We start from the raw sequence: 12,027 nt of genomic DNA on the forward strand, positions 1-12,027 counted from the left end.
TAACCTCTTTCATATTTGCTCCCTACTTTTTTACTCCCACCCTTAGTGCCTTAGATCAGGCTCTTCACACTGTTCTCAAACTGATCAAACTGCCTCATATCCAATGTGTTACCCATTTGCTAATCTTCCTGAAATACCACAGAGGTTCAGACTCCTTAAAGGCAAAGACTAACTTCATTACTTTAAATACTTTCCATAATACCCAATGAAAAGCTATGCTTAATAAACAGCTGTTAATTTGATAAATGGGCTCTTTAAATGAAGGGGGTAAAGAAATACACACTTTTCAGGAAAAGGAATTGGTTCCTTGATTTTTCTATCATTTTTATAAATAATATGAAAATAAAAATATATAGATTGAAGCCTCTAAGTTAAAAGATGAATAAGAATCTCACATTTTCATTTAAATTCATTGCAAATTGTCTAATAATTTCAAACTGGATATAAACAGAAATAGATTTAGAAGAAAATTTATATATATAAAGGATGCATAAAACATTCAGTAAGCAAGGGTCCTGAGAGATCACTGTACTGTATTGTTTTTGGTTTTGTGTTTCGTCTTGGGGAAACAACCCAGAGCATAGGGTGTAGGCAAGTGCACTACCACTGAGCCACACCCCCATTCCACTGTCTTGTATTTCTGAAGACAATAATCTAATTTCCACAGGGGCCAAGAAAGGCATTGAAGGGTGTCACATTCCACAAGTAACACACTTAGTGTCACTCCAGGAGAACTGAGCTGCATGAAATAACCACACAGAGGCAGAGATACCTTTTTCTTTGGGTCCTGTAGCAGCTTCTCTGACCTTAGGGGTGCATGGAAAGAGAGAGAGAGGGCTAAACCCTCTTACTGGGGAGAAGCCATTCAAATGAGGCAAGGGGTCAGGTTTCAAGGGCTGAGTCTAGCTCTGTGATGTCTGCTGTCAGCAGGTTGACTGACATCTAGGAAGGCCACCCAAAGGCAGAGCAAGAGAAGGGAACATACAAAGGGCATTTCCATGGAACATTCTATCCCAAACAGGGCAAAGGGGTAGGATTACAAAGGAATAGGTGAGTGTAGCTCAACCCAAGGGTATGCCCCACTCAGAGACTGGCCTTGCTATCTGAGTGAGGAAAAGATAAGAGTCACGAGTCATGGTACTACTGTGCCAGACCACAGTGATCTTTCAGATCCCCTGGTGCATCAGGATGGGAAGGCGTGGTCACTCAGTGTGGCTCCCCACAGAAGGGCTCTTGCCTCTTTTTCAGAATTTGTCCATTGAACAGAGAGTTATTAGGTACTTTGTGTGCCAGGTTTAGGCTTATGGAGTGATCAACAAAAAACATATCCCTGCCCTCAGGAGGGCTACAGAAGGAAATAAACTATAATCTTATAAATAATGTAAACTTACATATTGGTATACACAGTGAGAGTAAGAGTGCATAGGGGAAGGGATTAATCTTGATGGAAAAAGCAGGTCAGGTTTCTCTTAGAAAGCAAGGTTTAAGTTGAAGCATGAAGAATAAATAGGAGTTGGCCAGATGACAAGAATGGAATCAATACCTCTGCGGCAATGAGAACATTACATGCCTCAAGTGGGGAGAAGTCTCTCTTGTGTAAAGGGAATGAAATCTGGGTTCAGCGGCGTAAGAGGAAGTATGTGGCCATCAGATGGCAAGAGCTTTGTAAGGATGTCTCAGAGGGTGAATGTCACTCATCCACAACGAGAAGCCCCAGAGTCACTGAAGCACAGGCATTACCAACGCGAAAAATCACTAATCCCATGAACATCTGCACTTGTCTAACTTCTAACAGAGGCCTCAGACACTTTAAAAAATTGGAAAATAGCCCAATATACCAACTAATCAGGTAAAAGGGCATCTGTAAAAGCAAAGAAAGGAATTTGACTAGAAACCAGGCCATAGCACAGACACTACAATGTAACTCAGGAAGTTAGTATGACTTTTTAACACAGTGGGTATATTTTCAATATTTAGTCCAATAAATGTTAGTTCAATATATGTGTCCAATATTTAGTTAATATAGATCTTCCAGTCTCCATGGAGCATATTCTTTATTGTATATTTATACAGCCTTTGACCTATTTTTTTTTTTTTTACATAGGCCTGGGTTGCAGGTCTTATTATTTCTCAACAGGTCATTGGTTTACTTTCTCTGCAATATTAGACACAAGGCTAATTCAAGTATATAAAGCAGGTCTTCAGCAAACAATGCTTATTAAAACAATACATAGTTGTAAGTTGCTATTTAAGGAATACTAGAATAAGATTCATCAGCTATTGCTACAGTTTGAGAGACAATTAAATTACCATTCTATCCCAACACAAAAAGAAAACCCTCAGAAGCTTAGTGGTTGCTGTTCTTTTGTCATTTGAGTTAGGAAAGATGACAGTGTGAGATCAAGAGGCAAAAGTTGAAAGAAGAGCCTGGAGATAAATAAGAAGAAAAGAGAAAAAAAATCCCACTAAGATTTGATGCTCAGAGTTGAGTTATTAGAGAGAAACAAGTGCAGAGAGCCACTGGCCAAGGCAGAGGAGGGTACCTGCAGAACCTGACACGTTAGCAGGAAGTGGTGCACTGCCCGGGCTTTCAGCAACTGCTGCGTGTTAAACCACTGATGCTGGTGCTCTACACGGATGAGGGCTTCCAGAGCTGCGAGAAGAGTCTCCCACACGCCAGGCTGAGAGAACAAACGCACACAGTTAGCACACAGATGCTCAGAAACTGCCACAGGCTTTTGAGAAGACTACAAAAATGACAAACTATCACTGTGCATACATTTAATGCCAAACATTAAATTCACCTGAAAAAAGTTAATCTTAAAAATTTATTTCCCTACAATTATTCTTTGTAGTCAACAGGTCATTTCTAAATTCCTGTGATGAATACAATATTGTTTTAAGTGCTTTAGTACATTACCCTTTTCATGGCATTAATAAATGTTTTCAAAAGGTAAATTATCTTGAATTACTTATTCTGATTAAAGAAACATACATTACCAATATGGCTTTACAAGATGGAAAGTTATTTTCAAATAATTTTTTCAAAAAGTGGTGTTATTTAAAACATAGAAAACTCAACAGTAATTTGCATCTTGGTCAATGTGAAACATAATAGAATTCTCCGAGCTATTAAAGATTATGCATCTTCAAAGAGTAGTTAGTATCCTTTGAAGGTGCCTTAAAATGTTCCTCCTATATTGAATCAATAAAATTATCCAGAATAGCACGAAAAAAGGATCTCACTGATAATAATTGAAAGATTATCTTCACCTCATCTTATTCCTCTAATTGATCTTTCAATAATGCTATTGACAAAAAGTTACAATAACTGGCCTGGGTTGCAGATCTTATTATTTCTCCTATCATTATCTGACAGTGATGAACAACAGAAAAGCCAAGGAACTGTCAGACTTAACTGTACTACTCTAAGCAAGGCCGCTCTCTTCAGAAGACGGAACCGAAATCCAAACACAGACACCTAGAAGAAAGGCAGCCCCAGTATGAAAACTTGACTTGGGACTGACAAAGAGTACCAAAATGAAACAGTGCCCCTGCTACTCAATGGCCAACACAAAAACCAGATTTTGTTAAAAACAACTACTTAGGAAGGAAATCCTTATTTCAAATCCTTCAAAGTGTATGTGTATTTTATCATTTTTGAATGTGATAAAAAAATTAAATCAACCCCATATTTTCATGGTCTTCTGAAATACTAAATAAACTGTCTAAATTTAGTTAGGATAGATATTCCAATCTCCAGTTGAGCATATTCTTTATTATATACTTATACAGCCTTTCATCTAATTTTTTTATTAATTTTTATGCTATCCCTTTATGTGTTTACCTTCTCTGCTACATGAAACATATATCTTCTATTTTTCAGATCTTAAAATAAATCTTTATTCAGAATGAGAAATCATGACAAATTACAAAGTGAACACAAACTGACAAATATCATCAATACCACAACATACGAAAAACAGCAGTAGTTGGGTTAGTTGCTTGGCACTACTTTTTAATACTTTTAAGTTTGTGGCTGACTTCCTCTTCATATAACAACAATTTTATAAAAATTTTCTATACAATGAGTAGAAAAATAATTATTTTCTAGAAATTTTTAGCTAATTCATTTTTATTACTGATAGATTAGAAAAGTTTTTTATTTATTTATTTTTTTGGCTTCACAACTCATTACAGTCCATATTAGAAGTGAGCAGCCTGTTTGACCCCATACCACTACAACTGCCGAAAGCCAAGTCAAATTTGGGAATAATCTCTCTCTCTCTAGTACTGGAAACTGAACTCGGGGGTGCTCTACCACTGAGGTACACTCTGAGGTCTTTTTATTTTTTATTTTGACAGAGTCTTGCTAAGTTGTGGAGGCTGTTCTTGAACCTGCAATCCCAAATAACTGGGACTACAGGCACACACAACCATATCCAGTGGGAATAATCAATTTTTTAAAAATTCTAAAGATATATACTTAGAATAGCTCTTCAAATAATTACATTTGCTGATAATATTGTTATATTTCAACTAATCACAGACAGTCTATTGTTTTTTAAAAATCACCAGTAGGATTGAGGCCATAATTCTATGGCAGAGCACTTGTCTAGCATGTGTGAGTCACTGGGTTTAATCCTTAGCACTGCATAAAAATAAACAAATAAAATAAAGGTATGCTGTCCATATACAACTACAAAAATAAATAAATAAATAAAATAGATAATATCGCCAGTAACTTCTAAAACCCTGCCACACATAATAGGCACAGTCTATTTTAGAAGTGAGCAGCTTGTCTGACCCCACACCACTACAACTGCTGAAAGCCAAGGCAGAAAGTAAACAGCCCTGTACCCATTCCCTGGATGAGTCCTATGAAAACCAGCTCATCCACTTCAGGTGTTGAGATGCTATGCCTAGACCTACTGTCTTTCTACGTTATTTCATGCTTCTGACAAAGTCTTGCCCTTGGCATGATCCAGACTGTGCCTCCTGGCCAGTGTAGCTCCTCTGCTCAAAAGGACATCCATTTCTGTCTCTTGGACCTGGTTCCCCAGACTCTTAAAATCCCCTTTTTTGGAGTTTATGCTAAATGTAGGTCCCAAAGGGGATCTAAATGCACCATGTGCTCCTGCCTGATTATAGTATTCTGAGCCAGCCCAAGTTCTGATCATGACCCTCCAACTGAGTATTACCATGGCTGTTCAAAACTCAGCATGGGAAATAATCCCAGATTTCCACTTACAATGAATATTACACTGAAGTAGTAAATTCATTATGTGGTTTAGAAGAATGATTAGGTGAATATTTGAGGGTATACACATCTATCTATATTCATAATAGCTGAGATCTGGAAGCAAGGCAAATATCCCTGGACAGAGAATGGAAAGTGAAATGTGGTAGACACATGCAATAGAATATTACTCTACTTTGGAAAAGGAGGAAATTTAAACCTATGACATCTGGATGAACCTATGAAGACATTGCGCTAAGTGAAGTGAGCTAATTATAAAAGACAAACACTATATGATTCCACTTAGATGAGCTGTTTGGAGTAGTCGAGTCCACAGAGGCAGCAAATACAATGATGGCTGCAGGGCTGTGGAAGGGGAAATGGGGGGTTATTGTTTACCAGGTGCAGAGCTGTGGCTTTACAAGATGGAAAGGATCATGGAGAAAGACAGTGGTGATGTTGCACAACTCTGTGAATATGCTTTATACTACTGAACTGTACACTTAAATGGTTTAAAAAGTAAATTTTATGTTATGTGCATTCTAACACAATAAAAAATGAAAAAGAAGTATATATTTTTACATGCCTCTGCTTTATTCCATATCTTCCAGTCAAGCAGTAGCTCCTCTAAGAGTTTAACATCTTGGATTATAGCATTAGACTCTATATCCAACTTGAACTCTCCATTCTCATTGATATGGATAATGTCCTCCCCACAGCAACCTTCAAGAAGGGTCTATGGAAAACCAGCACCAATATGAGATGTATTAATGAGTGGTTAGACAAACAATCAATAGAAATATTAAGTTTTCAATCTGCAGTCTTAACATTAAAAGGAATATTAGTTACTAATTCACCATTTCATAAAGTGTCTTTGTTTTGTGTTGCAACTCAAATAAACAGAAAATCCTGAACTTCTAACTGTTTGTAAGCAATTACTCAGTTTCAGACACAAAAACCATCCACATCTTATTTTTATTTTTTAAGTGGAAACAATCTGCTATTAATAGTAAGGATTTATGTCAGAAATGTATAGATCTTGACAGTTTAAAGAGGTGGGGCTGGGATCAAGGACAGAGAAATCAACTTCTGCCTTAATACCAGTACTCACAGAGAAATACTTTTACAATGTTACCATCCAGCTTTTAGATAGATGAGTATTTAAATATACAATGACTTAGGCATTTATACCTTTAAAACTAACTATAGTAGCACTGCCTGATACAAACGTACATCTCTGGTTCCTATAAACTGTAATCTCTTCCAAAACTGTGGGATGAAGACCATCAGTCCACAGCATGAGGAGCCAGCCTGAGGACATCTACAGTCCAGCCAAGTCTAAAATTCTTTGAGTTTTTTCTTACTTGTCTAAAATGCTTTATAAAATGAAAAATGTAATTACTTGAATGATGGAAAGAACCAAAAGAGTACATGAGTTTGCTTAAATATACAATAATGAGTTTCTTTCATTTTTCTCGGGAATCACTGAAACCCAAGATTCTTACTGGAAGACTCTAATGAAGGGTGAGAATCACTCATAGAAACTATGGGAATTGACTTTAAGAAGTCATACCTTCAAGATGTGAAAGCCAACAATGCATTTCTGCTTGATCAACACCTGATGAATCATAGAAAGCCCATTACAATTTTCTAATTCATGAGCTCTCTGTTGGTTGAATTTAACTAAGTAGAGCAGGACTCGCAGTGCCAATGCCTGAGTTTCTTCACAGTCACTGAGTTCAACAACCTAAAAACAAGAGGTGGATATATTTTTCTCCTAATCTGTTGAGACTAAAAATTTAACACATGTGATTACCTACATTCTTTCATATCAAATTTTCTGTATTTATTCTCTTTAAAAAAAAAACTCCTAACCCAAATAAACTAAAAATTTTCTTTCACTTATTTGTTGACCTTTGGAGTTTTTTCTCTATGCATTGGGAAGATTTAAGGATAACTTTTCACAAATCTAATTTTTAAAATTACATTTCTTGCCAGGTGCAGTGGTGCATGCCTGTAATCTCAGTGGTTCGGGGAGGCTGAGGCAACAGGATCACAAGTTCAAAGCCAGCCTCAGCAACTTATCGAGCCCTGTCTCTAAATAAAATATAAAAAGGGATGGGGATATGGCTCAGTGGTTAAGTGCCCCTGGGTTCAATCCCTAGTACCAAAAAAATTTCTTTACACCATTACTGTAGTATGCATTCTTTTCCAAAGGCAATTTAAAATCTCATAATTTAACATTTGATTGTTCTAATTACAATTGTGGATAACAGAAAACTTCTAAAATCTTCATAAATTAGAAGAAACCTTAACCATCTGTTGCAGAAAGCTTTATGTCATCCTTAATATGAGATTTTTATCTTAGTATGGTTAGGTGTAGCTTTTTTATAATTCATAAAGAACTCTTAATCAATAATAAAGAAGTAGATTCTTTTTAGACAAAACTATAATCCATGAGTCTTACCCTAGCAAAGAGAAAAACAAAGATACCAGCTCCGCCAACCTCGTGCAGAATGCCTTGAATCGTTTTACACTCAGTGGGCTGGAGGTTTTTTAGTTGAGGAGAATCTAGCAAGATGCTCTGGACTTCTTTTGAACTGAAGGGTCTTTGAGAGAGTTGGGTTTTCACCTGACCTTTGAGTCTGATCACTGGCTCATAGATGGTATACTGAGCAGGACAATAAGTTGTATAAACAATGGAAAGACTTTCCTGAAACACAAATATTTTCCTTTAATTACAAAACAAAGTTTAAAAGGTTAAGTCATCAACTGGCAAATAAATATTTCAAAGTGGAAAGACACCCAGGTAGTCTTTATCTTTGTGTTGTTGTTTTGTTTTGTTTTGCTTTTTAAATGGCTATTACACTGAATAAAGATGAACATGAGAAGAAAGGCTGCTTCCCAAAGGGAAATCACTGTCACTAAGTTGTGACTGAAAATATAAACACATTGAGATTGAGAAGGATTCCAGCTTTGGTCAGCTTAGAATAAGCATGAAATCATATTTACCATCACTACTAATAACAGCTAAGTCTTAGACCACACTCATTATAAACAAAGCACTGTCCTAAGCACTTAGGAATATGGAGACCCTGGTCAAATCATTTGAAATTTTGGCTTTAGATTTGCTCATGGGCCTATAATTAATTTTTTTTTTCAGAGTAGAAATTAGAAGTTTATTAAAGGACAGCAGAAAAGACTTCTCCCAGAGGAAGAAGGGGACCCAAGAGGTGGAATCCCAGCCTATAATTAATTTAAAAGTGACTCTGAACTACATTTTTGTGTTAGAATAGAATTCCATCCTGTCAGCACAACTAAATAAAATTAAGTAGAACTTTCAATATTTCTCCCATTCATATGGTAGTTTTGAATAGTTTCTAGCTCCCTGCCAAGTTTTTTCGAACTGCTTTAAAAAGTAACGTAAGTTTTAAATGCAGAATGAACTTTGAGGTGGTCTCAGTGGCAGCAGCTGCGCAGCCCAGGCCCAGGTGTCTTCTCATACAAGCGGAGGGAATCCTGGGCTTTAGTCATGTATGATTCATGGCAATTTAAGTACCATTTCATCAGATACATACACCAACAAGTATATCTGTAAACCAGCCAAAGAATCTACACAGTCTGTTGTACATGATTGAGATAAAATTATTACTTGAACAAATACTTGTCTAAGTACCTCACTTTCCCTAAAGCAGAGTATCTCAAATCATGACCCCAACCAGCAGCAGCAGTAGCAGCAGGGTCACACAGGAGTTTACCAAAAAAGGCATGCTCTTGGCCACACCACAGACCCACTCCATCAGAAGCTCCTATCCAGGTATTCTGCCAAACATCAGTGAATCTTCTCAGTGAGTGGACCTTGGTAATTAGACCAGTTAGCATCTCTGGTCCCCACCTGATAATAGCTGATAGCCAAAACCTACCCAGGCCCACTCTGCACACACCATGTAAAACTATTCCGTAGAGATAAGAGATTACATGCCTAATGTCAGAACTTCTGATAAACTCCACAGTTATCCATTGTTTCTATTTTGCCACAGATATATATTTGATAGCATTAAGATGTATATGTGTTTTACAAAACATTTGTACTATAATTTCTCCTTTAGTCAAATGTTATAGAATTATAAAATTATTTGTGGAGGAGGGGGCTGTGGCATGAACCCAGGGCCTCCCAATAGTAGGCAAGCACTCTGCCACTGAGCTACATATAATTTTTTATTTGAAACATAAATCTCAACAATAACAAATACATTCCCAAATAGTGGCCTGATTCAAGTAAGAAATCTCTGCCTACAATTGTAATTCTTACAAGAAACAAGAGGAAGAGCCAGGGAGGCAGCTCAGTGGCATGGCCATTGCCTGGAGTGCACAAGACCCTGCGTTTTATTCTTAGCACCACAAAAACAGAACCAACCCCCATTCCAAGAAAAGAAAAGAAAAACAAAACAAAACCCCAAAACCCCACACAATAAGACAACAAGAGGAGGAACAGTTTCATGGCCAGATGTACCAGTTTTTAGTAGCTCTTCTAAGACTAAGAAATCTGTTTTCTAATTGTTATTAATGCAAAATCCCCACCAGTAGTTCCTAAACTGTATACTGGTAGAACAAAACATTAGAATAATGTTAAAAACAAAATAAAACAAAACAGAGAGTATCATATTAGCAATACTTTGAAGGCAATATTGTTAGCTTCTACTAATATTAAAAAACCAGTTTTCAAAAATCTGATACATGTAATTAAAACTAATAGTATAAATGAACATTAGTATTTATTTGTTAAGAATGAAAAGGAAATATAATGAGCAATATTATAAAAAGTATATAAGGCTTATATTTTCACTGTATCACAAACATTTTTCCTGAAATTTTACTAGGTATAAAATAAACTGATAAAATTATTAGAGAAATATAATTCCAAGGAAAAATAGATATAAATTTAAAACCTGAAATTATGACAGAGTGACAAAGTGTTTTGAGTATTTTTTCAGGAAAAAATAAAATATTATAAGAAATACTGTAAGAAAATATTAAGGAACAAAATGAAAAATTAGAAATCTAATGCATGGTAATTATATATTTCAATAAACATACCTATATAAAGTTTACTCTAAAGTTTAAATTTCTAAAATTAAAACTTACAGTTAGGAGACCAACATCCACATCTTTTTTAGTCATAAAAAGTTCTCTGATTTGTTCACATCGCAAAATTTCTTTATTAATATACTTGGAGCAGTCATTCATGGGCTTGCCGTATTTACACGGCATTATGGATGTATAATTGGGTCCACAGGCATATAGATAAAAGGCTTCTTGTGAACCAATCTTCGCTCCTGAGTAGCAGAGAAATACAGTTAGTCACTTAAAAACTGAAGCAGAATCTGTCACGGAGGACAAGAGGACAAGGGTTCTTTTTGCCAGATTCTATCAACTATTCACTACATCTATCTATATGTTCCTTCAATCAGAAAATAAGCTTTTGGTTTTGTTTTGCTTTTTGTTTTTAATAAATGGAAAATATATTTTGGTAAATTCCATTTTAAAATAAACTTGAATTGATGTCTTTATTCCTTCCCATATTTCAAAAAGCACTATCTGAATACCACTATATGCCAGGTTTAATGACATATTTTTAACTTGTATATCCCCACCCTGGCAAATTTAGTATTGACTGGAAACATTAAAATTATAAATAAAAGAGAGAACCATTCTACATTTACTAGTCCTGATACTGCATTTTTCAATACTGTAAAATTATGCTGATTTAATGTTTGGAGTGGGATAGAGGGAGATGCACTTAATGTATATTTCAGTCGTAAGATCCACATTTGAAAAGGTTTAAGTCCTTCAAAAGTACATCATAGGATCTTGGGAATATACTATTTATTAAACACAGGTGAAGGAACAGAGATCTACATTTTAGCTGGGTTAATGTACTTAGCTTAACATTTGTTAAATGAAAGAAAATTTTGGAAATGCTTTCAAGGGGAAAATATACCATTGAAGAGGAGCAAATTTCCCAGGTCCCATTTTCCAGACAACTGCAAAAGCTCTTCTTGAGATGATAAGCCATGGCCAATCATGCAAAATGTTTTATTGCTATCTGATGACAAACTTGTTTTTCTTGGAAGCATAAAGTCCAAAGTGACATCAGGCTTCCTGCATTGAAAACAAAGTCAAGACAGTGATTTCAGGGAGTACTAGAACTAAGCATTTTAAAGTATGACAGTTTAGTGATGGGACATTCTTGAATACTGCTTCTTGGCTCAGTATAGATGGTTGGTGATGGGAAGAGAGGATGCTGGTTCTGCTTTGGGTCAGAGGTGCTGCCCATCCACACGCCACAGAAAGGCAGACAAAGGAAAGGTGACTGAAGAGTCTACAATAGGTCACGGGAGCGTGACCAGCCATTCACTCCAAGTTTTTGTCACTGTTGGACTTCTGCATATGTGCCTTCCTGGTTTAGAGAAACCAACCAACCATCCATCCCCTAATTTTACCAAGAAGTCTACTATTTTGGTAAACAATTCCTAAAATTTCATATCCTCTGAAAGGACTTTGAAGACTAAGCAGAAATAGAATGTCACTTCACTAAGCTTTGCTTTGTCTCACCACTGAAATGCCAAAGCTAACCACATTTTTTTTAAATGCTTAGGATTATAGAACTTTGGAATAGTCTTTTTTCTCCATGGATAAAGGTTACAGGGATGCTTATGAAGGACAGGAAAAGCAAGGCTTTCCTCATAGACAGGCAAGGAAGCTAGGAGGACTTCTTCATCTAGTGA

General features: G+C 36.2%; 1 protein-coding gene across 5 annotated transcripts in view; it reads right to left on the bottom strand.

Annotated features, from left to right (window-relative positions):
* Positions 1-12,027, bottom strand: part of Lyst (lysosomal trafficking regulator) — a 152,773-nt gene that overhangs the window by 82,857 nt on the left and 57,889 nt on the right. For all 5 annotated transcript variants that reach the window (XR_013426631.1, XM_005320356.5, XM_040278134.2 and 2 more), the window contains 6 exons: positions 11,241-11,401; positions 10,385-10,575; positions 7,707-7,952; positions 6,813-6,986; positions 5,826-5,975; positions 2,544-2,681 (listed from right to left, as the gene is read on the bottom strand). Coding sequence is in view for 4 of the 5 variants with exons in the window: in XM_005320356.5 (XP_005320413.2) it covers positions 2,544-2,681; positions 5,826-5,975; positions 6,813-6,986; positions 7,707-7,952; positions 10,385-10,575; positions 11,241-11,401 (1,060 nt within the window). In the remaining variant the exon portion in view is untranslated. The remainder of the gene's footprint in view (positions 1-2,543; positions 2,682-5,825; positions 5,976-6,812; positions 6,987-7,706; positions 7,953-10,384; positions 10,576-11,240; positions 11,402-12,027) is intronic.

Source organism: Ictidomys tridecemlineatus, chromosome 10 (assembly GCF_052094955.1).
Source record: "Ictidomys tridecemlineatus isolate mIctTri1 chromosome 10, mIctTri1.hap1, whole genome shotgun sequence".
Lineage (NCBI taxonomy): Eukaryota > Metazoa > Chordata > Mammalia > Rodentia > Sciuridae > Ictidomys > Ictidomys tridecemlineatus.